Source organism: Pseudovirgaria hyperparasitica (assembly GCF_010093815.1).
Source record: "Pseudovirgaria hyperparasitica strain CBS 121739 unplaced genomic scaffold EJ05scaffold_14, whole genome shotgun sequence".
NCBI lineage: Eukaryota > Fungi > Ascomycota > Dothideomycetes > Acrospermales > Acrospermaceae > Pseudovirgaria > Pseudovirgaria hyperparasitica.
The window spans coordinates 968,415-994,765 of record NW_022985562.1 but is presented as its reverse complement, the minus strand read 5'-3'; the positions used below and the strand labels follow the sequence as shown (position 1 = coordinate 994,765).

Genomic DNA, 26,351 nt, shown 5'->3' with positions numbered 1-26,351 from the left:
TATATAAATAAAAGTAAACTAGAGCTTAAGTTTACTAATATAAAGACTATTAATAATGTTATATAGATTTAATTAGATACGTATATAAATATAACGCTTATAGAATTACGGATTTATATATAGCTAAGTACTTCGGGGCGAAGTATAAAAAGAAGAAGGATATTATTAGGGCTAATACTAGGATAGACTTAACTAGAATACTATGGTCTAGTACGGTCCGTAATAGGTGGACCTAGGGTAAGTTAGCTAGAATAAGCGAGACTACTATATAAGTAGGCCGCATATACTTGATTCCTACTCTTTAGAAATTAACCTTATTAGGAGAGTAGACTACCCTTTTAAATATATTCCCGAATCCTCCTATAATCTATTAGACTACTATTCTACGTCTATAATCCTTACATTTATATAAGGAGGCGGGCTCTACGTACCAACCAACTATACTAAAAGGACCGAATCTTGAAGCTACTACTTCAAGGGTGGAGCACACTACTTATATACGACTACTACATACATGTATAATTAACTAGCAGGCCACGTGCTCCTTACGTGCCTAACACTTAAGCTCTTTATATATCTATTTTACTATCTTATTAAGATATAGCTATCTCTCTTAGAGTAGATACTTAAATAGTAATTCTATTATATAATTACTAAGGATAGTCTTATAACTATATATCTTTATAGATAGAGACTTATTTCGCTAGCTATATATAGTAAGATTATACCTTATACGATTAACTATTAAGATAGATACTTAAGACTTCTCTATAGTAATAGTAGAGGGTATATTATACTTAAGAAGAAAGTTAATTTAGTAATAGATACTTATATTATATACCTTACTAGGTAGGCCTACTATATATAACTATAAGTTAAAAATACTAGAAATATATTATATAATAGATATACTAACTACTAGATAGCCTTAATAATCTACTAAATATATATAATTAGTAATAGTAATATATTAGCGACAAGTATATAATAAAATACTAGAATATATCTATCTTATATAAATTTAGGTAGGGGAGATATAGCGCGACATCCGAATGCTAAGAGAGTTAGGTTCTAGGCAAACGACGAATCATTAATCTTGCTTAATACTCTGGTATTACCAAGGGGACGAGCATATCACCCCCATCACGCTGTCAAACATCTAGACCATTTACCATAGCATACTACACCTTTTATGACCAGTCACAAAAACAATATCTTGCTTATCACATACATATGTCTCGCTACGAAAGAGCCTGGACGCAGAGCGCTTCACCTTGTGACTTTCGCTTAACGACTCTAAGAAAAAAGTAAGTGAAAAGGTGTCACCGTAGTTTCTTCCTGCTTTCGGTCCACGGATAATGCCCGTCGATTATGAAGGTGTCTAGATCTGAAAGGGGCCACGAGATGGCTCCCATATAGAGGAGAGCGCCACGCTTGATAGACAGCATATAGAATATTTAGTGCTTCTTTCATTCATGAAGATGTTTAGGTTCTATATGATTATGTCGATAATGGGAGATGTATTTACCTAATTGGAATGATATTTTTAATAGCCCAAGGAAAAGATCGGATGCTCTAATATCTCTGTAGGAGAACCCCCTACCTAAGAAGAGGCTAGAGCAGTAAGCTGTGTGTTACATTACAGGCTCGCTAGCGGTATTTAGGAATATAGGGCCTCTCACTAATCCAGTGTAATATGCACGCCAGATAGTCAAAAGAATTGCACTGCTTCAAACACGAATGACTTCGCAGTTTATAGAGAAAGCTCGTTTCCCTTCCTGTTGACGAATCTAGACATATTCTCGCAAATTGTGAAATCCGCGACCCAGATATAAGTTATTCCCTTCGAGTGAGCATGGTGACCGTGCCTACGAATCTTACAGCTTACGACTGAGTAACTTAAGCGATCTGCATCGCGACTTTGGCACAGAACTTCGAGCGCCTCGCGAGCTTTCGGAATGCCTTGTTCCCATCGACGTTTGCCGTCTGGATAGTACATATCCTTTGCAGGATGGATATCAAGTCCATGCTCACGCAAGAGACGGATACCACACCCAAACAGTCGCAGTCCTCTGCGCCCAGATACTCTCCTATCCACAGTTCTCCTCACAATCCTCGTCCACCACCGCATAGCTTCGCTTCTCCTACAACAGCCTACAATCACGGACCGTACCCTCCAAATCCTCATTCATATCCCCAGAGAGAGCTATACTCTGCGACCACACCTACGGGACATGTTCCTCCAGCGCCCTTCAATAGACCTTCAGCCTCACCATATCCAATAACAACTGCTGGAGTTAGCTACAATGCGCCCCAAGGACATCCCTCACAGTCGCCTTCATCGGCGTCCGCGCGCGGACATACTCCACACTCACATAGAGAATCTCCTCTGTCCGCGTCGTCATTCTCACATCCACCGCCATACAACCACGCGCTGCAGTCACACCCGTCGACACCTCTCGGTCCGCCACCCTCGCTACCGCGGAGCTCAAGCTATATATCAAGAGAACCTGCAAGCCCATACAATCAACAGCGAACACCATCTAGCACCTCATACAATACTCAGTCGAATACCCCAGTATCTGGGCGGCCACCTGTTCTAGTACCAGAATCGCCGGCCGTGTACGACAATATTAGTCCGCAAGCGGAGAGGAACGGGTCAGAATATACTACACAGAGAGAACGGGAAAGGACCGTGAGCGTCAGCCCCAAAACGATGGTACCAAGCAGAACACAGTCCATGGACATAACACGCGCCAGTCGCGAGCACGATCAAGCCCGTGTTACACCACCAACTTCAATGCAATCGATCTTGCAACGCTCTCCGCCGCAAACTTTCTCCGCTATTCCGCCGCCGCCTCCAACACGTGCGCTTGAACACTCTCCGCAGTTGCGGCGCGAGTCGACACCTCACGTACCACAACAGAATTCAGCGGCTACCTCTCGCCGGGTCACACCTCAACGCTCACCTTCAACCTCTCGTACGTTCTCCGGTAGCCACCAGCAACAACAGCCAAAGACACCCATGGCGTCGAGTACCGCTCCACAGCTACATTTGCAGCAGACAGCCTCGCATAACGTGAGTAATACGCCTCGACTGATACCACGTAAACGCAAAAGGCATGATCCCATACCAATCTGGGCTCAGAAAGCAAATTCCAAAGGGAGTTTGATTCCTCGTACTCAGCCACAAGCGCAGCCCCAACAGCAGAATGGGACTCCTCAGCGTGAAGCTGACCAGGTTAAACGTACAAACATTGAGGACCTCGAGCCAAGTTTCACCAATTCTCGGCCTTACGAGGAGATTACCAGAAGATTATGCGACGCTCTATTCGATTTGCTGATAGACAAGGATGCAAAGCTATCGCCTAGCGAGCAACTAGAAATTGAAGCGAAACTTGGAACTCTCATCGATCATGACACGGATCAGAGGTATTATTTGCCTATAGCCAATGAAGCAATTATCAACAGTAGTCGAAGAATCCGGTTTGAAAGCAACATGCAAGAGGTAAGAGCACTTTCGTTTCTAGGTATGGACCGAACAAAGCTAATAATGCGACCAAGACTCACTTCAAGAACTTCAATCGTTTCTTGAATGATCAAACAAGAATCAGCGTGAATCCTCAAAGCAGACGACATCGGATAGACTACACCCATCGACGGGAAACTGATACTTTCTACGACTTGGACCAGGCTGGATTTAACATGGTCCCGCCTCTTTCGCGGAGCTTGCTCAACAGCAATGTGAAATCGAACAAAGTTCGTGTCACCCGTGACAACAAAACTGGGGAGATCCTTGCAAAGATCATCAAAGTTCGGCTGCAGAACATCGAGATGACCTTCCCAAATAGCATTTTCGACTGTCGCATAAGTATCAACATTGAAGTCGATTACCCGGGCGACATAGAGGGGCTCGTGGCTAGTACAGAAGCCGGGAGGCCGGTTAGTCGCAAGAAAGATCGTCTTTGTTATGTCCACCAGGCGTGCGAAATAGACCTTACCCAAGTAATCAACCAGGTCGACGGTAGGCAGACCCACGAAGCCGAGATCGAATTGAACTCTAACATGCTACGGCACGAGTTCCATGGTGTTCGCGAAAATATACCCAACAGATACGAGGACATTGTGCGGTGTTTCATGGACAATATTCGCGAATTGGCCAGGTTTACCCAACCTGTTCCTCAGGCATGAGAATGGCCGAACATTTTTTTTAATAAATGTTGTGTCTGTGCATGACTTCTTTGGACTTTCTACATTTCGCTTGCTGCGCCTTCTGTGTATCCCGTGTTTATGCATTGCGCGGCGTTGGGAAATAAAATTCTTTCAGGACGGGAGACTCGGTTTCATCTTGTAATTCTAATGTATTTCTTTACCCGCCCGGTCTTCTACTCCTTCAAAACCATTCTTGGGTATTACGGAGCTCCTGAGGCCGTATTCGATCGACTCCCGATATATTGGTTTTCGGCATGATGGAACGTGCTCACACGACCGTACAACCTCACACATCCAATTATTCAGATTAGCATCCAGAAAATTCAGACTATTGACGTGGAAGCACGATGTATGATAAGTCTCTGTGCACCCTGCGTTGAATACTGACCACCCAACATAGCTTCCGTATGTCGACCAATGATTGCATTGGTACTCATTCATCCAGATATTGTCAGTCCAATTTATATGTAATTGATACGGACCCGCGTGCCGTTTCTACACGTCAGGAGTCCATTGATTTGAATGTTTCCTCCCCAAATCTGGTCACTTGTACGCTTTTGATGGGAAAGGTCTAGTTCCTTTACTTGACTGTCCCTTCTTTCATCCGTGTATCAGATCGTTACGTTGTCTTATCTGACAGGACCCCGCAAATTAAAGTCTGGCATTGCGATCATCTGAAAGTAGAATCTACTGCAACTCATGCCAATTGAATCAGATCCGAGGAGCCTGAGTGACGCTACCTCAACTTGTACACGGCAACTACATTTCCAGACGCCTAGTTGAAACCCTCTCATATTTTAACCAATTTCTTGCAATCAATTCATACTTCGAAACCCTTTTACATATAGACTTACAATGTCCTCCTATATATGGTAGGGAAGAGAGCACATAATTCCCCTCTCACCCCCACGAGTATTGCAATCTGCATTCCCTCACCATGCAAGCTTGAATTAGCATGTAGTGGTGAGTACTTGCTCGATGTCGAGCATAGTAGTACATTTCAAAGCCCTAGGGACTCTGGAGGTATGCGTTTTTGGATTGCGTGTGGTCAAGTTACTGATCAACATCTACTGTAGATATCAACTGTCTTTTATATTTCGCCTTGTCCGAAGGTCTGAATTGTGTAGAATGGCGACGAGTAGGTATAAAGAATTGGTCTCAAGCTATATTTCGCTATCAAGCTTCTTTTTCTCATTATCTCATTCATGTAACATACTACACTGACCTCCGACTAAACTCCACTACACATAGCCTCCAACGACACTCTACAACAATCTCTCATTCCACCACCACTCCCCCTTCTTGCTTCTCCCTCTCCAACTTCTCCTTGTACGCCAGCAACTCCGGCAGATACACGTCCCGTCGCCTATTACTCTCCTCGCACCAAACCAGCTCGCGCTCATAACTCTCCACAAACTCCCTCTTGCCCTCCCACTCCACCCGCACAAACGCCAGACGACTCTTCGTATAGATCTCCACATCGGGCGTCAACCGCCGCAGATCCGCCGTGTCCAGCGTCCCGGCGCGGACCATGCTCATCACGGGCCAGGCATAGTAGCTCCAGAGGACAAAGTAGCATTTCGGGCAGCGGAACAGGGTCTGCGGATCGCCCGAGTCGGTGGGGATGTCGTTGCTGAGCAGCGGGGGCGAGTTGTCGATGAGCTCGACGTTGCGGGTTTCGATGAGGATGTTGATGCAGTATGCGGTGCCGGATTCTTGCTGGCAGCTGGTGCAGTGGCAGAGATGGCAGACTAGGGGTGTGGCGTTGAGGCGGTAGCGGATGGTGCGGCAGGGGCAGCTGCCGTGGTATGGTGGTGGGTGGGTGAATGGCATTGTTGTTTTGTTCGGCCTGGTGGTTGGGCTTATGGAGTAGGAAGTTCTAGGTGGGCGTGGTGATGGCTCGAAGTGTATTCCGTGCTTTTGTCTGATTCGCGATTGTTCGCCTTTTCTCCCTTGGATTTAAGCCGTTTGTATCATGCAGCTGTGTAGGAAAGAAGGGAAAGAAGTACACTTCAGACAAGTGGTTCATCTATTGTCAGCTCAAGCCCGGCTTATCAATTGATCCGACAATGGCGCTTTTCCAGTAGAATCTCATGTTTTCACTTTCCCTTTGTGGTATAGGTGTAAGCGCTAGCGTAGGCATCCACAAGTCGATGTGTGGAAGATACGAGCGGGGTAAATGTGTATGTCTTATTTCTTCGGGGCTGAAACTGATGTTTACATTCGACTTGGGCATCTTAGTATGTATGTGTAGAAGAAGTGCAGTTTCGAGTATAGCTTTACAACAGGAGACTTCCTTACTGTCGATCGGACGTCGTGCTTCCCCTTCCAAATATGTAATAGTGCATCCAACATCCTTCGTCTATCACGGTAGCGGCTCAAAGATAATTTTGCAATTATGTTTCCGAGTATCCCGTCACTATGCTTCACCCGGTTCGTGTAATATAGAACGCGAGTCGTACGGTATAGGCATCTCGTTCATAATCTACTCACTGCCGTAAGACAATTTACATGCTTCTGGATAGACAGAACTTATCGAGAGCGGCTCATCAGTCGTCCTAGATTACGCTTCCCTGCTCTCTCTTTCTCATGAAGCCAAGCTCTACCGTCCAACGCCGGATAGTGCTAGTCCGCACGACCAATATAAGAATGGTACCAGGTGGTATGGCCACAACAAATGCCGCAGTACTTATCGTGCGTATTATCCGAGTACTTCGTCCAGTACTGTTACTCTTCCAGAGTGTGCCCCGGTCCAGTCAGATCTGTATAGTCTAGACTTAGCCTACGGGGGGATAAGGTAGTTTACTACGAGGCCAGAAATGAGCCAAACTGAAGATAGACGACGTAGACGGGAGAAAGACAGCACATGGATCATATGCATTGTGCAAACGAAATTCTGGTGCTGCAACACGATGTAGTGTCTATTATGACTGCGAGACAACATGGACGTTAGACGACCTTAGCGGCATGGATGTCTACTAAATATGCCTAGCGTGGTTTATGGATGGCCGCAAAACCCCCCTAATTCATGGCCGTTCATCAACTTCCCCTGGTCCTTCTGAGTTCGGGCACACAAGACCGAACGCATCATGTCAAGTCGCGCTGCGAAGGGCGCGTCGCAGACATCTCATGTCGACTCTGGAGATTCTTCGCCTGTTAATGTAATCAATGCTGTCCTTGCGACGACACAGCCTCCTCCGGAGACCGCGGCCGCGGTATGGACTCGACGCTGGGTTGTGTTGTCATTTTGGTCGATTGTCGTATTCCTAGGTCTTCCAATATGGTGGAAAACAACAGCGATATACCGGGCTACTCTTCCGCTGGATACAATGAAAGAATGGGCCGACGGAAAGGTGTGCCTATTGATTGCTCAGTGGACAAGGAACAACGTGCTGACCTTGCGCCTAGATATGCAAGCCTGTCTTCCCTCTACGGATCGCCGTAGATGTACCATCAATGCCGCTACATGATGCGCAACATCTCATCCGTATCACACAGCATGCTCTCGATGATCTGAATGAGTTTTCTGCTCACCACCTGCGCCTGGTTCTCACGGAAACGAGCACGACAGCGAACGGGACCACACATACTGTCAGGGATGGAAGCCGGATGGGCATTGATTCAGCCTATGATGGTGATGGCGAAGATACGGCGCTTTGGGTCAAACTTCTGCCTGCCACAGAGGGCCCAACACCACGGTCAGAGCTTCAGGCTTTCAAAGCGGCCGTGGATATCTTCTATTCTCCAAACCAAGTGCCATCCGCATCCTCGACTTCGTCTCCGCTTGGCACCTTTCTTGCAAACGAACTGCATGTGCTATTTGAGGAAGAACAGGCTATGCTAATCCATACGTTCACGTCCAACACAGCAACGCATGGTGGCAAGGCACAAGTCCTCTCGCCGGAACGCGCTTCTGCTCTCGCTCGACAGTCTACCAGGGCCTTTAAATATGCGCCAACATATCATCTGACGTTCTCTCTGTTCACACCTACAGCCGTACCGTCTGACTGGGCCATTGAATCTGCGTTGAAGGAGTACGTAGAGCCACTCCTGGAGGCGTTGTCTACGATTAGCAAGTTTACGGTTGACACCCAAGTTCAACTTTATGCAACTATCTCCCCGTCAATACGTCAACCCGAATACGACGAAGAGGCGAACGCATGGACTCTGCGGAAAGAGGACCTGAGCGGATTTATTAATGCTGCTGAATGGCCATTGAGCCCGTCTATTGGTGCGGGGCCGACAGTGAATTTCGTGATCTACGTGCCATCTCCTGATCAGGGTCCTCTCGTTGTAAAGGTAAAGGAGAATGGTGGGAATAGCTGGCTCATTCCTCAGTGGGGAGGTGTATTAATTCTGAACCCTGAATCTGGGCAAAACAAGACGACAACCTTGTCGAAAGACACTTTACGACCAGCGATGTTGTCTTTCTCGAATCAGCTCCTGGCTTTACTGGGCCTACCAGAGTCACCCGCCTCTCTGCCCTTGCGTCTTTCGACTCTGACAAGAGTACGCGCCGCATCGCTTTTGTTCTCGGCTTCGTCCACTCTCGGAGCTTTGGCCAGATTGACACAACAGCTGTCATCCATTGCCATTCCTGATAGTGTGGCTGGATCGGTTGACGCCACAATCCAGCACTTGGGCTCGGCCTGTGATGCTCTCCATAAAGGGCAATTCCACTCTGCCCTGCAACACGCTCGCATTGCCGAAACCGAAGCAGAAAAGGCATTCTTCGAACGCTCTATGGTCGGCATGGTATATTTTCCGGACGAGCACAAAGTCGCCGTCTATCTGCCCCTACTTGGGCCTGTCGCTGTACCGTTGTTGATGGCTGGGATCAAGGAAGTCATGAGTCTTTTGCAGAAGCGCAAGACGAGGTGAGCATGTTGAACGCATGGTCAACGATCAATTGCACAAAGGACCTCAGGTCTCTATCGTCCCAGAACAGCAGAAAACGTTCAACGCCACGGTGGTCCTTTGGCGGGCCATGCCGCCGGGTATAGGGGCCATTAGGGCTGATGAAACACTCCACGAGACTTAGCCTCAACCTTAAGCTCGGTCATGAAAGGCGTGTTATTGGCGCACATCAGCCAAAGTCACAACCCTGATGCGGCCTTTTATTGTGTAAGCGAAATGGAAGGATTGTCGGATGATGAAAATGATAACCGCAAGCGAATAGCGAATGCGCAGCAGTGAAAGTGCGGCAGCGGAAAGCGGCAGCGGGGTAGGGGTAGGGGTCGAGACGAGGGCGTAGGGCAGTCGGTTAGTAGCAGAAGTGCAGAAATGAAAACAATACTGTCTCCCTATCTATGCTGATCTTGTTCATGACTTCAGCCTTAGCAGGAGGTGATATAGCCCTTGAGAAGAAGCGCATACTAGGGGACTCACTATAACGCTATTAATTACTCCCAGTCTAGCTAAAACATGCACCAGTCGTGGTATAGCGACAGGGAGAGATCAGCACTGGAAACGTGGTAAGTTTTATTATGATATGCTTCCGCACATAGTATCAGCCTGGGTGTCAAGTTCGCTAGACTAGGCTATTTATACCTACGCGGTTATATCAAGACATAAATCGCCTAATATAACACTTTTATTCGCCGACTCTCTATCAATGGCGCGGCGAGGCGCGCGTTATGAGGCTCTGAGATTGTTTTGGCTTTCGCACTTTTGGTGGTAACGGACCGCCCTAGTCAACCCCTTGTCACTCTATCATCACACTTGCATTGCTGCCGTGTTTCTGATACTAAAGATTCTAGACCTTTGGGGCCAACAACAGCGCGGGTGAGCTACGATACCATGTTGTGTTTTGTTGTATAAATAGTTGTCGTTCAGAAGCTGCTTGTGCGAATTTGCCCAAACCAACACTTTGCATTCTCCCGTTCGTTCCGTCCCGGCCCTCCCCCCTCTCTTCAAATATGGCTCTGTCGGCGCAATCGGTTGCCAACATCAAGGCTATCCTCAACGGCACCACCTCGAACAAGAAAGCCGGCATACCAGCCCTGGCCTTTGTCGCCGTCGACCGCAATGGCAAGAACCTCATCGCCGAAACATCCGGCACGCGCGGCCTAGAAGACAAACGCCCCGTCGACCTCGACACCATGTTCTGGATCGCCTCGTGCACGAAGATGGTCACGGCAATCGCAGCAATGCAGCTCGTCGAGCAGGGCAAGCTCGCGCTCGACGACCACGAGGCCGTCTACGCCCTCTGTCCCGAGCTGAAGGAGAAGAAGGTGCTCATGGACGACGGAACGCTCGCCGAGCGCACCGCCGAAATCACCCTCCGCAGACTCCTCACCCACACCGCCGGCTTCGGATACAGCTTTCTGAACCGGAAGCTGACGCTCTGGGCGCGTCCGGCCGGCATCGATGAGCTCAGCGCCGACGCGAACGACTTTCTCGGCACGCCGCTTGTCAACCAACCCGGCGAGCGCTGGGAATACGGTGTACGTTGCGACCTCCCCCCTTTTCCCGCCCAAATCCCCAATCTCGAAATACATCACCACCACCACCACAACTAACCCCCCCACCAGCCCAACATAGACTGGGTCGGCGAGCTCATCTCCCGCGCCACGGGCCTCTCCCTATCCGACTACTTCGAAACCCACATCTTCACGCCCCTCGGCCTCAAAGACATAACCTTCTTCCCGACCCCCGCGCAGCAAACAAACTTCGCCCGCATGACACAGCACTGGAAAGACGGCACCGCCGAAGAAGTCGACCACACCGCCCGCCGCGCCCTCACCGCCCACACCCCCGCGCGCCGCGCCACCCTCTTCCAAGCCGGCGGCAGCGGCCTCTACGCCAAACCCCTCGCCTTCGCCCAAATCCTCACCGTGCTCATCAACGACGGCGTGCACGCACCCAGCGGCACACGACTCCTCAGCCCGGCCTCCATCCACGAGATATGGACGAACCAGATCCCGGACAAGCCGGATTTCGCGCGCGGCCTGGCGGCTTCGGCAAAGGAGCACGTCACGCTGAGTAATGCGGAGATGTTTCCGCAGCCGGGGAGGCCGGCGCAAGGGTGGGGATTGTGTGGGATGATTACGGAGGAGGGGGTGTTTACGGGGCGGAGTGCCGGGAGTGTGTTTTGGGTTGGGGTGGCGAATTTGTTTTGGGTGGCGGATCGGGAGAAGGGGGTTGCGCATTTTATTGCGGGGCAGGTGGCGCCGTTTGGGGTGCCTGCTGTGGCGCATGCGTGGTTGGGGGTGGAGAAGGCGTTGTATGATGGGTTGAAGGATGGGGGTGGTTGAGGGGGTTTGGGGATGGGATGGGATGGGATGGGATGGGAGGACTACATGGCCAGGAGAACGTGGTATGGAAGGACGATGACTACCCTAGGGAGGAGGATGTATCTCATATAACTAACGGCCATTTGTCCCAGCAAATGACAATGATAGTGACGAATTCATAGGGGTATATATATATATAAATACGAATACAAAGCCACAACGCCGCGAAGTCTCCGTCGTCATCAACCGTCATCATCACCTTCTCCTGCCCTCCAACACCTTCGCCGTGTCTTCCAGCACAACATTCAGCGCCTTTGCCCGGTCCGTCACGCCCCCTCCAGGAACCCGTGAAGATACCTGCCCAGCCACAGTCCGCAGGAGCATCTCCAGCGGAATCCGCGGCCCTTCGGCCTCCCTGCCTTGATCCTTTGCCGCCAGCCTGCCGCGGCTGACCGCAAGCTCGATATCATGCAGCGCGGAGTTCAGCGAGCTCTGTTTCTCGTACACGTGCACGCTGGCCTCGTGGCGGTCTCTGGTAGCGTCCATTGCCAACTGGCGGTCCTCGCGCTGCTTTCGGACGGACAGGAGCTCGTCTGTGAGGGCGACGCGCTTCTTCAACGCTGCTTTGAGACGCTTTCGCAGCACGGTGCCGGTGTTGATGGCGTCTGTGAGCTCGAACAGGCGGTCTGAGAGCTGGGCTTTGAACATGTCTAGCATGGTGCGTTTGCGCTTCAGTTCGCTGCGTTGACGCTCATCGGTGGAGAGCTGGAGGTGGCGAGTGATGGAGTTTTGCTGCCGGTCTGCTAGCTCGCTTGTGATCTGGAACAGGACGTCGACGGCATTGACGCCGGATATTGAGGCTAGATTGGGGTTCTGCAGTGGATCGCCGTCATCTTCCCCTTGTCCGCCCAGCTGGGATGCGTTTGCAAGGCGATAGACTGTGATGGGCACGGTTTCCCCTTTGGCTTTTTTCTGCCTTGCTCCGGGCTCTTCCGTCTCTCCTGAATGAGCTTTCGCCTTCTGCTTTTGCCTTGGACGAGCTGCCTTGGTCAAACGCTTCTCTCGCACTGGGACTCGTAGCTCTGAGCGAACGGATTGCTCTCCTTCGTAGTCTGACGCTTCGTCTCCAGACTCGACTTGGAATCTCGGATCGCGGCCAGACTTCGGACGCCGTGCTTCTGGGGATAGTTCGTCTTCACTCTCCTCGTCTTCTTCGGTAGGTATTTCCTTTCGTGTCTTCTGCTGCGATTTATGCGACTTGCGTACAGATCTGTTGCTCAGCTCCGTAGACAACTCATCCACGACTTCCTCTCCTTCTTGGTGGTCCTCGTCCAGCTCTTCGCCGCCCTCATCCCCCTGTTCCTCTTCCGCTTCCACAGTAGCCGCTGCGCTCGTTCTCTTCGGCTGCTTCCCAGTGCTAGTACTAGTCTTGGGCCTGCCCAAGCTCTTACGCACGATAGGAGTCCTCAATGACGTCCTACTCTTCAGCACACTCGGCGGAACCGCCGGCGGCACCGGCGTGAGACGCGACTGATCTATCAGCCACGTTGCCACACTCTCACGCCTCTTCGGTGTCCGGCCTTTGGCTCGCAGATTGAGTGACCCGTACGACTGTCGACCCTGGCTTCTCCGCCGTTGCGCAGCCGCGACGCCCATCCTATTGCTATGCACGCTGGACGCGCCGGGCCCGTTGTTGGCCTCTGCCAAGTCGTCTTCCGCGTCGTCTGCGGGCTCGGGAGGTCGCTCCGTTATTGACGGTAGGATAGACACGTGTGATCGCCCTGTGGATGTCCGATGTGCCGGGTCATCTGCTTCCAGTTCGTCATGTTCGGAGTCTTCTTGTACTGTCGCACTTTGCGGCCTCTTGCGCTTGCCGATAACTGTAGGTGTCGTGAACTGTTGCTGGCTGTGCGGGGCCTTGTTCCCCAAGCTAGGTTGCTTGGGAGTCTTCTTCGCCGCGGCGGAAGTCTTTGACGATCTGCTACCCGTGTGATGGGCTTGGTGTGACGTCTGCGCTGGCGTGCTTGTCTGCCTACTGCGACCGGACAGCTGGGGCGGGAGTCGATTCGGCGTGGAACGGGCAGATCGTTGTGCGGGCAGAGGCGACGGGCGACCGGAGCGTCTGGGCTGAAGGGCGCCTCCTCCGATCTTGAATCCGAAGTTGATATTCTGGACGTTCGTTACCCTGGTTGAAGGTCAGCTCTACGTAAACGCATGTAGGTTGTAGTTAAGGTATTAACACACCCGGCCCCACGCTGGCGCATCTGACGCCTTTCGGCGCGATCTATTTCGGCAGAGTCAGTTCGCTGTGCTGGTCTTGAAGGGTAGTACTTTGCTCACCATTCGGTGCCATCGGACATTGATGCGCGAGACGGTGAGACTGGTGGAATGGCGTTTGGGGAATACGTCGCGTGTCGAGAGACGCGCCGGGATCTACAGCAGACCTAAATAGGACTAGCGTGATAGCGATCCACGACCTGCACAGATTGTATGGATAGCTCAAGCTTTGTCTTTGCTTGCTAACATCCCCTGCGCACCTCCATCCGGTTCAAATTAATCTTACCTCGCCGCCATTGCCTCATCTAAGCCTCGAAATGGGATGGTTCTGGAACAAGACGCAGGACAGCAACAACAACGACGTAGTAAAAAACCTCGATCCATCCTTAAAAGACTTCCTCCAGACCGAAGCACCCAAGAAGTTCGAGCAACCCAAAACAGCACCACCACCCGTCGTCGAGCCCACGCCTGCGCCCAAAGAACACCATGACGACGAGAAGAAACCCCTAGTACCCGCGGAATCCCTCTACCAAGACGGGCGCTACGCCCATCTCTGGAAAGGCTACACACCCCTGTCTGTAATTGAAGCAACGGGCAAGACGGACCAGGAGCAGCTCGCTGAGCTCGTGGACGGGTACACGATGCGCGAGACACAGCTGAACCGGGCGGCGCAGGAGAACTGCATCTTCGAGTGGCTGGCGCAGTCGGAGTGCCTGAAGAGCGGCGGCTTCAAGGACAAGTTCACCATGTGCAGCAAGGAATCGGCGGTGCTCAATAGGTGTTTTCTGACGCAGGGCAAGATGATGAAGGCGTTGGGATATATCAACCCGCAAGGTCGTACTGTGGAGAGGATGGAGGATATACAGATACACGCCGATCGACTGTACCGGAACATGCTGGAGCAGGAGAAGGCCGTCGAGGAAGCCAAGGAGAAGGGACTGCCTATCCCCGAATTTCCACCGGTTATTGCGAACTCGCGAATGAAGAGAATTGCGCTCGGCCAGGCGAAGCCATTGGAGAAGAGTGATGATGCAGATTTAACCGAGTATGAGTGGAAGACGTTACCAAAGGATCGAATGATAAGCTACAAGCAAAGGCTGCAGGGCTTGGCGGGCGTGGAGCGAGAATTGGAAGTGGAAGCCCTGCGAGGGGAGATGGAAGCGGCACGAGCTCTGAGCCACGAGCTCATTGCTGTGCAGAAGGCGGAATCGGAGAGCAGGCACGCACGAGAAGCGGCAGGGCAAGCAACGATTGGTGATAGGATAAAGAAGCTAACAGGGTGGAACTGAATGAGTTGAGACAGTAATATACCACACTCCGCTACGTAGGCCATGCAGTCTTCGCCTGGAAGAAGTTTAAAGCAAAAAGTAAGACCCAAACACCTTGCATTCCATCGACCTTCCCGGACAGCAGACGATCGTCAAGCAGACAATCACCAAGCATCCTCCTAACACCTCAAATCGATCATTGAAAATTAACAAACCCGTCAGCCTGCTAAACATGATGACCCCCCCGCATCACCATCTCCACCAATCTCGCCTCAACCTCCTCAAAATCCCGTAGCGCTTGCTCGATAATGAACCTGACATGCCACGACGGCGGCGGCGAAAGCAGGGAGAAGGCGTCGTTCTGGGCAAAGAGCACGGCGCGACAGCACGGGCACGAGTCCGAGAAGCGCTTCTCAGACGCAGACCCAGGACAGGGCGTGGACAGCCAGACAGCCAGACAGTCCCTGCCGAATCTGTGGCCGCACGCCGTCACGACGGGCCGTTCGTGGGCGGCGTTTGTGGGGTCGAAGGGGCGAAGGCAGATGTTACACGCTTCGTCTGGGATCGAGGGGACGGTCGGCGTGCGGAGGAGGAACCAGCGTGCGGCGTTTGGTGTGTTGTCGCCGAGGTCAGAGCCGGAGTCGGACTCCATGGTCTGGAGGAGATGGAATCGGGGGGAGTGGTTTTGTGGTCGACAGGCAGGTGACTGAGTATATGATGGATCTCGTCAGCAAGACTTTACTCTATACGTATACAACCGATCTCAAGAACTCTCCCGAGGCACGTCACCTCGCGGTATCCCAGATCCCGTCTCCACGAGAGGTATGACCGTCGTCACCAGGTTGCAAACGCGAGTGTGGGTATGTGTTGAGAAAGAATGAGAACGAATGAGAAAGAATGGTAGTAATGCAGCAAAAAATGGCGACTCGAAAAAAGATAGACCCCCAAAAATGAATTAAATACTATAGAAAGAAAGGGAGAAAAAAAAAAGAATTGGACAAGAAAATAAATCAATATTGTTGGAGTTCTTGTGTCTTGGTTGACTTGTGCGCAAGGTCGAAGTAGCGAGCCACCAGGGAACAACAGGGAAGGAACAACAAGGAAGGAACAACAAGGAAGGAGCAACAAGGAAGGAACAACAAGGAAGGAACAACAAGGAAGGAACAACAAGGAAGGAGCAACAACCATCAACAACAACAGATGGATACTCCCTACCTCTTTCCACACTACGCCAGACCACGTCGATGACTTTGACATGATACTCGTCTACTTAAGGCATCACACGACGGGTATACCAGCACTAGACTACCTAATAGGTAGGAAGCGACAACAACACATAACACATAACACATAAAGTCACACACAAGTCAAGAACCAAATGACTCTTTCGCTCTATGAAAAGCGTGACAGAGGGCGATATAGAATGAGTTATCAAACGGTCGGATCTAAGCCTGCACTTCTAGCTGGACTGAAGTTGAAAGGCCTTCATTTCTGACCTACGACGCGAGAGTGAATGAGTAAGTTGGAGTGTCGAATATAGTAATTAGTAAGTAGCATCAAGAGTGATTAGAGAACGTTGTATGGGTGTATGTATACACGTGAGTATATTCACGTAATGAGCGATATTTGCCTGGATTCAGGTCGAAGTTAGGCGGAAAGTCAGGCACGAGTCAAGTCGAAGCCAGGCAGAAACGAGAACTCGTACACGAGCATCTCTGCCTTTTAAAAGTCCATGATAAGATCAAGTCGTAGCAAGACGCATCCTACTAGAAACAAAGACACCTCAAGTCTAACGAAGATTAAAGAAGCCGTAGCGACAAGAAACGGAGTTAGCTGCGGTAATAGATTAGAACTACCTAATTAATTAATTAAATTACATCCGATACGTAGTACCAGGCACATTATTAGTCTAATTACCTACCTAGGTAGGGGACATCAACAGTACATAATTACTCCCCAAGCTCCGGAGTTGAATGAACAGCCGGTTGAACTCCGGACAAGTGTCCTACTATAATTACTAGAAGGTGCCCGGGCCCTAATGATCCACCACCACCTCAAGCCATCCAGTCAAGGATCCAAGCAACGGAGCGACCTCGGGAGTCCGACCGGGCCTCGGGAGTCGCTCGGGGATGGATGGACCTAGGTAACTGGTAGCCCTTAGACCTGCCAGCCACACTACACCAGGCATAGGCTAGCTAGCGACAACAATAGTCTATCTCCCGTACCGAGATATTTTTAAATTCGATACTATAATTGTAATTTACCTAGGCTGCTGAGCAGACTCATCCTCATCTCCGGGAGCATTGTTAGTAATGTACATATAGTAACCACTACAGTAGTACGTACATTCGAATTCTTCGCTGTAGGTTCTTCTGGTTTCTACGAGGTGGGGTAGTCTAAAGTCGTCGTCTATGGAGTGGAGTGGAGTGGAGTGGAGTTTAGTGTATGCAAGTATGTATGTATAGAAGAAAGAAGAACAAGAAGAAAAAAAGAAAGAAAAAAATGTCATGTTTCGTTTCAGGTGGGAGGAGGATCGTCTGTGTATGTGTAGGGATCAGGGACCGGGGGGATGCATTGGGAGTATGTATCATAGTAGGTGTTTCAGACAGTCAGTGCTGTGGCAGCAGCAGTAGCTGTGGAGAGGTCAAAGATGAGCAGGTTCTAGGTTCTAGATCTTGGAGAGTGCGATATATGTACTTTTCGACGAGGGATCATGGATTACTCGAGTGGATGTCGGACTGCGACGATAATGGTAATGGTGGTGTAGATGATAGATGATACTAAGATACGATAGAAGACGTCGAGTTCGTATTCAGTGGAATGCAAGATATAGCCATAGCTAGCTGTATAGAAGCAGTCTTGTCATGCACGGAATATCAGTCACGACAGGACTCGGCGGCTTGGCAGACATGAGCAGGCGCACGTTGGTGGCTGGCCGGCACCTGATCAATCAGTACTAACTGTAGTATACAGTTGGAGGTGGAGACCGGACAGCAAAACTCGAGCCTGAACAGCGATCCGCCATGTTACTTCTTTTTTATTTCGCGCGATTTAGCGTGAGTAGCGGCCGTTGAATGGTCGGGGTGCTGCATGCTGGGCAACGGAGGTTGGGAGTGACATTTACAGGGGGAGAAGTGTGGAGCTTGTGGAGCTTGTGTTGACGTTGGCTTTTCTGTATTCTGTCTTCTATCATAGTTATTTGAAGCCTGCAGACAGCGCTGGCAGGGTGCAGGGAAGAAGAAGTGTGTTGCGAGAGAGTCTGTTGAGTAGTGCGGGAATATAGAAGAAAGCCAGCGTGTTGAGGTCTTTGGCGTCGTCGTGTAAGGCGAATGGATGGATGGATGCATGCGGTTGAGACGACATGGTGGTTCGCTAACGGCTGATTGAGTGGTGCTTCAAAGTCGCGCATCAGAACAGCCGACATAATTAAATGGCTGCAGGCTATGAGCGATCCAAGGAAGCGTATAGTGGTAGTACGAGTGTGTAGATTGAATGCGTCGTTTGTTGTGATGATGATGCAGTGGGTTGGGGAAGTTGACGATGGCTGAAGATCGGACGGGAGCTAAAGGTGGTAAGTCGGACAAGTGGAGTCAGGCTGGTCATGTGACGCGGGCGGCTTCGGGCGATCGCGATTGGGGAGAAAAGAGGAAACAGGAAAAAAACAGGGAAACAGGAAAGAGAAAAGAGGAAAGAGGAAAGAACGCTGGGTGAGAGACGGCAGGAGAGGGATGATTGACGTAATGGGGCAGAAAGGAAGGAAGGATGGATGGGAGAGTGGTCCGTGCACAATAAACAACACTAACACGCTACTTCCGTCCGGCATGCGACCTTTACACATTTTTCTTCACTTTGTTTCGCTCCTTCTCTTTCCCTTTTTGGCTTGCTCGTGTCTTGATATTAGCTAATGACCATCTACTATTTATACTTGAAGTATCACTTTGGTGACATGTTGTTTGTTTCATGATTCCATTCTAATTCTACGAGACGTCTTGTCGATGAAATGTCTGGAACAATGAGGAGTCGACCAACCATCCTATGACTGGAGATGCGTGAATATCTGCGTGAATATATGCACCCCAGCCTAGCATATGTCGCTTTTTGGCTCATGCAACCCGAACAGTTTGGGGTACCGGCCGCTGCCATGTCAGCTTGCAATATGAAAATCTGCAATACATGCTGCCTCTCTGTCTGTCTTTTGAGTGCTGAGTGCTGAATACTTTTTTTTGGGGGAGGGGGGGCTGAATCAGGGATGGATGGCACGGCGCAGCATTCAATCGCCGGCTTAACTTCTCCACCTCCACCATCTCCACATCCTCAACTTGCATCATCCCCAATACCTATCCATCCTCATCTGTATCATCGCCACTAGCATGATCGTGCCTAATTAATACTTACCCGGGCCGGAGCGTGCAGCTGTGGCCTGACTGTAGACTGAACACCGAAACTGTATGGGAGAGCGACGCCTGGAGACCGAAAACTCGACCAATTATTACCAAAACGTGGGTCCCGTCCGCGCTGATGCAGCACCGCACCCGTCCACTATGTCATCGCTCCTTCCTTCCGCCCTCACCTGCACACAACAACACGCTAGCTAGTATACACACACACACACACACACACTCACACCCATAACACACTTACTCACTTACTCAAACTTCGCCCCAACCACTCACCTCCTCTTCCTCCACTTCCGCCTCCCTCCCCCTCCCTCCTCTGTTGCATCATGCCCGTGTACCTCCATTCTATTTAAGTATTGCCCGATTCCCCCGTGCCTCTCCGCACTTCTGTCTGCCTTTCGTCCAACCTCTTCCCCCCCCTTCTTCTTCTCGACTCCCTTGTACCCCCCGGTAGACAGTGTGGTGTTTGTATAAGCCTCATTGTCCATCTACCGTCATGTCTCACACACATGCGCACTTCCAAGGCCCTACGTCCTCTTCGCCTGACAGTCATTCCGACCACAATGAGAAGAAGTCTGACATCACTCCTCCCAGCCAACCTGCCCAGCAGGTCTTGAAAGAACAAGTCCCAAAAACCGATCTGGTTGCTGGAAACAGAGAAATCACCGAAGATGAGTGCGCCGGAAAACTCGGCTTCGACTTTCCCGAATGGAAGAAATGGACCATCTTGACCGTCATCTTCGTCGTCCAGACCTCCATGAACTTCAACACCTCCCTGTACTCCAATGGTTTGGGAGGCATTGAAGAGGAGTTTGGCGTCAGCGCCCAGGGTGCTCGTACTGGTGCTATGATCTTCTTGGTTACCTATGCTTTTGGCTGCGAGCTCTGGGCTCCCTGGAGTGAGGAACTCGGTCGGAAGCCAATTCTCCAGCTCTCTCTGTTCCTCGTCAACATCTGGTGTATTCCTGTTGCGCTGGCCCCCAATTTTGCCACTCTACTTGTCGGTCGTGCGCTTGGTGGTCTCAGCTCTGCCGGTGGTTCCGTCACCCTGGGCATGATTGCCGACATGTTTGACTCGGAGCATCAACAGTACGCCGTCGCATACATTGTCTTCTCCTCCGTCGGTGGCTCCATTCTTGGGCCCATTGTCGGTGGTTTCGTTGAGCAGTATGTGGCCGATTGGCGCTGGACCATCTGGATTCAGCTCATCTTCGGCGGCTTCGTTCAAATCCTCCATCTCATCGCCGTCCCCGAGACCAGGACTACCATCATGATGGACAAGATTGCAAAGAAGATGCGCAAGACTGGCCAGGATCCCAACGTGTACGGCCCAAACGAGCTCATCCCGTGGAAAGATCGTTTCTCGGCCAAGGAGATTGCCGTTACCTGGATTCGTCCCTTCAAGATGTTCTTGACCGAGCCCATCGTCTTGACTCTGTCGCTCTTGTCTGGCTTCTCTGACGCTCTCATCTTTATGAACATCCAGGCTCAAGGCCTCGTCTACGCCCAGTACGACTTTACTCCTTCGCAAGTCGGTCTCACCTTTGTTGGCTACGGCGTAGGCTATCTCTTTGCTTGGCTAGCCTTTATTCCTGCCATCAAACGTAATATCAAAGAGCGCGCTCGCAAACCCGACGACGAGCAAGCGCAATACGAGTCCCGCCTGTGGTTCCTCTTATGGACTGCTCCCTGTCTTCCCATCGGTCTGATCGGTTTCGCATGGACAGCCACTGGTCCTCCGATTCACTGGATTGCTCCTACCATCTTCACAGCTATCATCGGAATTGCAAACTACTCGATTTACATGGCTACCATCGACTACATGATCTGCGCATACGGTCCATACTCGGCATCTGCCACTGGTGGAAATGGCTGGTCGCGTGACTTCCTCGCTGGTGTGCTCACCATTCCTGCCACTCCATTCTACCAGAATATCGGTGGCCGATACCATCTTGCATACGCCTCGACCATCCTCTGTGCTATCTCTGCGCTCCTCGTCGTCGCCGTGTACGTCATCTACTGGAAGGGACCCGTGCTCCGCAAGCGCTCGCCCTTTGCCCAGAAGCTGGCATCCCAAGCCAAAGACACAAGCTCTCGCCGTGGCTCCAACGTCTATGGATACACCTCTCGCCATGGCTCGCGCCACGCATCTCGTTCGGCCAGCTTCGCGGGTCAGGGTGCCGCACAGGCCACTGGCTCTGAGAAAAGACAGGAGATGGGTTCCAGGCAACACAGTTACGTCCAGCAAAGGCTCAACCAGCTGGCTAATGAGAGATCTGCCGACCAAGTCTGAAGGTCATCAAAATCGGCTGTTTTGCTATGTTTTGGAGATTTGGATACATGATGCCCATTTATCATTAGAATCTTGCTTCTATCTATATACCACAGGATACCGTACCATCGGAAACGGCGTTGGAGGAAAATGTATTGTATATCAAGAAGAAGAACACATCTCGTATCTAGTTTATTGATGACTAGCAATACACCTGATATATTCGCTCCGTCTTAACACTCTTTCTGAATCGTGATTAACACTATTGATTCTGAGAGCCAGGGCTGTGTAACGGCTACTTCTTTCTGTCGTCGTCACGATTTCCTATGTTTATTGATGCTAAAGTGACAGTGGACGATTAGCATGGATGGGAGACGGTTCAGAATTTACGCACCTATGCCTAGAAATACGGTAGCTTTGCACCGACCTCGGCCTGTCACCCACGGATCCCTGTAGAAGTCCTGAGGCAGCAAAGTGGCGGTACAACTTATAGTCTGTTTTATGCTGATCTATACAAATCACAATGCCTAGTATCGAGCTGATTGAACCTGATACTAGAGATGATCAATCGAATGTCCTATCTCAGAGAGATACGTGTCAGCTTGGCGTGGTGTAGAGTAATATCACTTCCATGCTCGCTCGTGAACTCGTGGCGTGGCTTTGAGACCCGTGAGCACAAAACAAGTGGGGAACCTGCTTCTATGCTGCAGTGCAATGCTTCAACATTTGTCGGTCGTGAGCTTCCTCTCACAACAATCCTCACTCTGCGCTGCGATTCTTTCTTATCAACTGGCCTGCTATACCGTCGTGATCCTCTGCTTCAATCACACTCTTCGCTTGCCATTTACCTGAGTTCAACATCGCCCAGCTCTTGACGTCTATCCAGATTCCCCATGTCCACCGCCTATGTCTTCGTCTCCCCCTCCAGCTAGTACATCCCCTGAGGGTCAGAAGCTGTCTACTCCGTCCAAAGACAGGGACACAGCCATCAAAGACGATACCAATCCTGTTCCACCTCCAGTGTCTTCAACAAGCGGCGACACGGCCCAAGAGACACACGGCCGTCTCGACCACACAGAGCACGAGACACACAATGATGTCACTACTCCTGATAGAAAGCTGCAAGAAGGAGCCTCGGATGCTGCCGTAGAAGTTCAAGAAGTCTTGAGCAATGAGGAGAAGGCGTCCACAGACATGGCTGGAAATGTCAGTCAGAATACGCAAGGCACGAGGCCGCAGCAGATGACTTTGGTCTTTCGACCCAAGGATGCGTCCGCGAGTGTAGAGCCCTCAAGTGATGGCATTGCTCAAGATGTGAAGCCCCCCGTAGCATCACCTTCTCCACCACCGCCTCCCCCCAAGGACGAAAAATACCGTGATCGAAGCGCATCCCCTTCCAAAACCTCTCCACTAGATACCCACGGCAAGGGTGTTGCGCGAGGAGACGAAAATGACGAGCTGGGACACCAAGAGAAGGACGAAGCGGAGCAAGACGATTCAAAGTCGGAGATACAGAGCATAATGGACCAGTTTGGCGAGGGAATGAATGGCCCTGGCGTAGAAGAAATAATGTCACCTCGACTTGCGGCTGGCCCCAACTTTGGCTCGCCAGTGTCAAATCCTCCCCGGAAATCTAGCCTCGAGCCTTTGCAAAGCGAAGCCCTAGCTCACCTCCGCGACAAGAATGTGTCCGGGACAGAACCCTTACAGTCACCACCCCCTAGGTCGTCATCTCTGACCCTAACCCCCTTATCGAAGGAAAACACACAAGCGTCTGACCCTGCAGTATCTTCTAATTCGCAAAATCCCGTTTTCAAGCCTCCTCCCCCTGACCCAGAACCAGATCTACCCTTCGACTTCCACAGGTTTCTCGAACAACTCCGACATCGTACCGCAGATCCCGTTGCCAGATTCCTGCGTTCGTTTCTTTTAGAATTCGGGAAGAAGCAATGGATGGTACACGAACAAGTCAAGATCATTAGCGACTTTTTGGAGTTCATAAGCAAGAAGATGGCGCAGTGTGAAGTGTGGAGAGTGGTATCAGATGCTGAATTCGAGAACGCAAAGGAGGGTATGGAAAAGCTCGTCATGAACAGACTGTACACTCAGACTTTCTCGCCGGCAATACCACCACCCGAACCGTCCTTGAACGGTCGGCGGCGAGCCACACAGAATTCCGAAGCACCAGGACGGAAGGGTCAGCACCAGGAAGATGTAGAAAGGGACGAGGTCCTGTCACAGAAAGTACGCATATACCAATGGGTGAACGAGGAGCATTTAGACATTCCCACGATTGGAGAGAAAGGCCGGAAATTCCTTCAGCTAGCCCAACAAGGTACGAGCTTGAATCTTGCATAGTCTGTCCGTTGCTGACCACTGCACAAGAGCTGCTCAAAATAAGGAGTTACCGGGCGCCGCGCGATAAAGTGATCTGCGTCCTGAACTGCTGTAAAGTGATCTTTGGTAAGGTGTACCGTTGAACATCATCTATTGCCACTAATAGAGTCGTAGGATTTCTCAGAAACCAGCAAACCGACACATCGGCGGACTCCTTTGTTCCTCTGCTCATCTACACCGTCCTCCAAGCTAATCCAGAACATCTTGTTTCGAACGTCCAATATATCCTCCGCTTCCGAAACCAGGACAAGCTCAACGGTGAAGCGGGCTATTATATGTCTTCCCTTGTAATGTCTCCCAAAACCCGTTTGTCCTGTTCACTATAACTCACCAACGCCTTGTATGTAGATGGGCGCCGTCCAATTCATTGAAAACCTCGACCGCACATCCCTCACCATCTCCGACGCCGACTTCGAAGCAAATGTCGAAGCGGCTGTCTCCGCCATTGCTGAGCGCCACCGTGCCTCCGAGGAGTCCGCCAGTGAGCCCACTCGAGCGCCGAGCTCCTCATCCACCGGCTCCCAGCGCGGCGGCCCCGGTCACCAGCGCCGTCCCAGCCCGCACATGCACCTCCCCGAGAAAAGCGCGCTAGCTCGTGCCGAAGTCACGCCCAGAAACAGCTTGGACGCCGAGCAGGTGCCCCCGTCGCGCAGGAGAGCGAGCACGCGCGGCCAAGGGCAAGCCGCTGCACAGCTAAGCCAGGCACCAGCGACGAGGCCAAACGAGAAGGAGAGCGGCAGTGGAGACGACGAGGCGGATGCGGTTTCTGGTCTACTTCGAACAATTCGCAGCCCGCTCAGCACAATCGGGCGCATCTTCGGCGACGATACACCCCCCTCGACTTCGCATCAGAGCCCGCACCCGGCGCTCACGCCACAGCCTGCCACGCCGGCACGCCTTTCACCCAACCCTGCACAGACGCAACAACAGCAACAACAGCAACAACAGCAACAACAACAACAACATCATCATACCCCGCAGCGGGGCTCAACGGAAGGAAGACCGACGCAGCAACAGCAGCAACAGCAGCAACAGCACAAGCCACCAGGAGGCCAAGCCCAGCAAATGCAGCGCCTGAGCGCCGAAGACGCAGCAGCACGCCAGGCGTCTGCGGAGACGGAGGAAGCGCGCAAGCTGCAGGTCAAGGAGCACAGGACGGTGGTGGAAACGCTGGCGGGCATGTTTCCGAGTCTGGACCGCGAGGTCATTGACGATGTGGTGCGGGAGAAGCAGGGCCGGGTGGGGCTTGCGGTGGATGCCTGTTTGCGGTTGACGAGTGATACCTAGCTGGGTTGGGGGTAGAGGATGGAGGATGGAGGACGGAGGATGGAGGACGGAGGATGGAGGACGGAGGATGGAGGACGGAGGATGGAGGACGGAGGATGGAGGACGGAGGATGGAGGATGGAGGAAGGGGGGTATTATGGAATCGGGTTGGGGGAGAAGAGTAGAGTAAAGAGGGGAAGAGAGAAGAAGAGAAGAAAAGAAGAAGAGAAAAGCAGAGAAGAAAAGAAGAGGGAGAGCTGTTGCATAGGACTAGCCTCGCCGCCGAAGAAGATAACACCAAAAATCAAATAAAAGGGGTTTGATCCTTGTGTGTGTGTATATATCTCTCGTATACGCGCTAATAGCAAAAGATCACATGGCCGCCGTCAGATATAAAAAGAGGCACACGACACACAACATAATTACAACACACACACACACAACATACAACACACACAAAAACAAAACATTATGGTATATATATATATCGCCCCAAACTATCTGTCTGTATCTCTGTCATCTGTCATCTGTCATCTGTCTTACAACAAACTCCTTCTCCCCAACCCCCTTCCCCCTTTCTCCCCTCTCCCCTCCTTCCCATCCCCAGCTCCCAGCCAACTTAACCCATAGGCCCAGGAAATTGCGGCCTGAGTTCCGCGCCCGGAGACGAATCCCAATGGCTGTTGCTGTTTGGCGATGGGATGGGGTATTGATATTGTGGTGCTGGCATGGTCGCGGATCCGACTCCTCCACTTCCACCACCTCCTCCTCCTGCTGCTCCTGCTCCTCCTGCTCCGCTTCCACCACTACCACTTCCGCCGCCTCCAGCGCCTGAGTTTGCCCAGCTGTAGGGCGCTGGGGATAGGGTTGGGGGTAGGTGGTGCTGTGAGTAGGCTGGGTATGAGTGTGTGTGTTGGGGGTGCTGCTGTTGCTGTTGTTGTTGTTGTTGTTGTTGTTGTTGTTGTTGTTGTTGTTGTTGTTGTTGTTGTTGTTGTTGTTGTTGTTGTTGTTGTTGTTGTTGTTGTTGT

At 51.1% G+C, this 26,351-nt stretch overlaps 10 protein-coding genes across 10 annotated transcripts in view; 5 read left to right on the top strand and 5 right to left on the bottom strand.

The window, feature by feature from the left end:
- The first annotated feature begins 1,923 nt into the window (after positions 1–1,923).
- EJ05DRAFT_128708 (mRNA triphosphatase CET1) lies at positions 1,924–4,405 on the top strand. The gene is made up of 2 exons (XM_033739135.1): positions 1,924–3,508; positions 3,565–4,405. Exons 1-2 carry the CDS (start codon positions 2,012–2,014, stop codon positions 4,189–4,191), a joined length of 2,124 nt encoding a protein of 707 aa, XP_033597742.1. The 5' UTR covers positions 1,924–2,011; the 3' UTR covers positions 4,192–4,405.
- Positions 4,406–5,228: 823 nt separating this feature from the next.
- Positions 5,229–6,334, bottom strand: EJ05DRAFT_479082 (uncharacterized protein). The gene has a single exon (XM_033744594.1). It carries the CDS (start codon positions 6,043–6,045, stop codon positions 5,491–5,493), a length of 555 nt encoding a protein of 184 aa, XP_033597741.1. The 5' UTR covers positions 6,046–6,334; the 3' UTR covers positions 5,229–5,490.
- A 950-nt stretch (positions 6,335–7,284) lies between these two features.
- On the top strand, positions 7,285–11,468 carry EJ05DRAFT_513586 (beta-lactamase/transpeptidase-like protein; the record flags this gene model as incomplete). Its single annotated transcript, XM_033748443.1, has 4 exons — positions 7,285–7,565; positions 7,621–9,089; positions 10,037–10,658; positions 10,746–11,468. Exons 1-4 carry the CDS (start codon positions 7,302–7,304, stop codon positions 11,466–11,468), a joined length of 3,078 nt encoding a protein of 1,025 aa, XP_033597740.1. The 5' UTR covers positions 7,285–7,301.
- Positions 11,469–11,627: 159 nt separating this feature from the next.
- Positions 11,628–13,846, bottom strand: EJ05DRAFT_479079 (uncharacterized protein). The gene is made up of 3 exons (XM_033744593.1): positions 13,788–13,846; positions 13,692–13,731; positions 11,628–13,632 (listed from the first exon to the last, which is right to left on the bottom strand). Exons 1-3 carry the CDS (start codon positions 13,798–13,800, stop codon positions 11,703–11,705), a joined length of 1,983 nt encoding a protein of 660 aa, XP_033597739.1. The 5' UTR covers positions 13,801–13,846; the 3' UTR covers positions 11,628–11,702.
- On the top strand, positions 13,836–15,013 carry EJ05DRAFT_503591 (uncharacterized protein; the record flags this gene model as incomplete). The annotated part of the gene is made up of 2 exons (XM_033747442.1): positions 13,836–13,840; positions 14,035–15,013. The coding sequence occupies 2 exons, from the start codon at positions 13,836–13,838 to the stop codon at positions 15,011–15,013; spliced, it is 984 nt and encodes a 327-aa protein (XP_033597738.1).
- Positions 15,014–15,116: 103 nt separating this feature from the next.
- Positions 15,117–15,735, bottom strand: EJ05DRAFT_128632 (uncharacterized protein). Its single transcript, XM_033739134.1, has one exon. It carries the CDS (start codon positions 15,642–15,644, stop codon positions 15,219–15,221), a length of 426 nt encoding a protein of 141 aa, XP_033597737.1. The 5' UTR covers positions 15,645–15,735; the 3' UTR covers positions 15,117–15,218.
- A 1,353-nt stretch (positions 15,736–17,088) lies between these two features.
- EJ05DRAFT_479076 (uncharacterized protein) lies at positions 17,089–17,608 on the bottom strand. The gene has a single exon (XM_033744592.1). The coding sequence runs from the start codon at positions 17,499–17,501 to the stop codon at positions 17,253–17,255; it is 249 nt and encodes an 82-aa protein (XP_033597736.1). The 5' UTR covers positions 17,502–17,608; the 3' UTR covers positions 17,089–17,252.
- Positions 17,609–19,575: 1,967 nt separating this feature from the next.
- Positions 19,576–21,895, top strand: EJ05DRAFT_479075 (putative MFS multidrug transporter). Its single transcript, XM_033744591.1, has one exon. It carries the CDS (start codon positions 19,886–19,888, stop codon positions 21,680–21,682), a length of 1,797 nt encoding a protein of 598 aa, XP_033597735.1. The 5' UTR covers positions 19,576–19,885; the 3' UTR covers positions 21,683–21,895.
- Positions 21,896–22,903: 1,008 nt separating this feature from the next.
- EJ05DRAFT_442413 (uncharacterized protein) lies at positions 22,904–25,345 on the top strand (the record flags this gene model as incomplete). The annotated part of the gene is made up of 5 exons (XM_033742034.1): positions 22,904–23,996; positions 24,047–24,124; positions 24,173–24,345; positions 24,407–24,694; positions 24,752–25,345. The coding sequence occupies 5 exons, from the start codon at positions 22,904–22,906 to the stop codon at positions 25,343–25,345; spliced, it is 2,226 nt and encodes a 741-aa protein (XP_033597734.1).
- Positions 25,346–25,942: 597 nt separating this feature from the next.
- Positions 25,943–26,351, bottom strand: part of EJ05DRAFT_533005 (uncharacterized protein) — a gene marked incomplete at its 3' end in the record, with an annotated part of 3,203 nt that continues 2,794 nt past the window's right edge. Inside the window, exon 4 of the mRNA XM_033749104.1 lies at positions 25,943–26,254. Within this exon, the coding sequence (XP_033597733.1) occupies positions 25,943–26,254 (312 nt within the window). The remainder of the gene's footprint in view (positions 26,255–26,351) is intronic.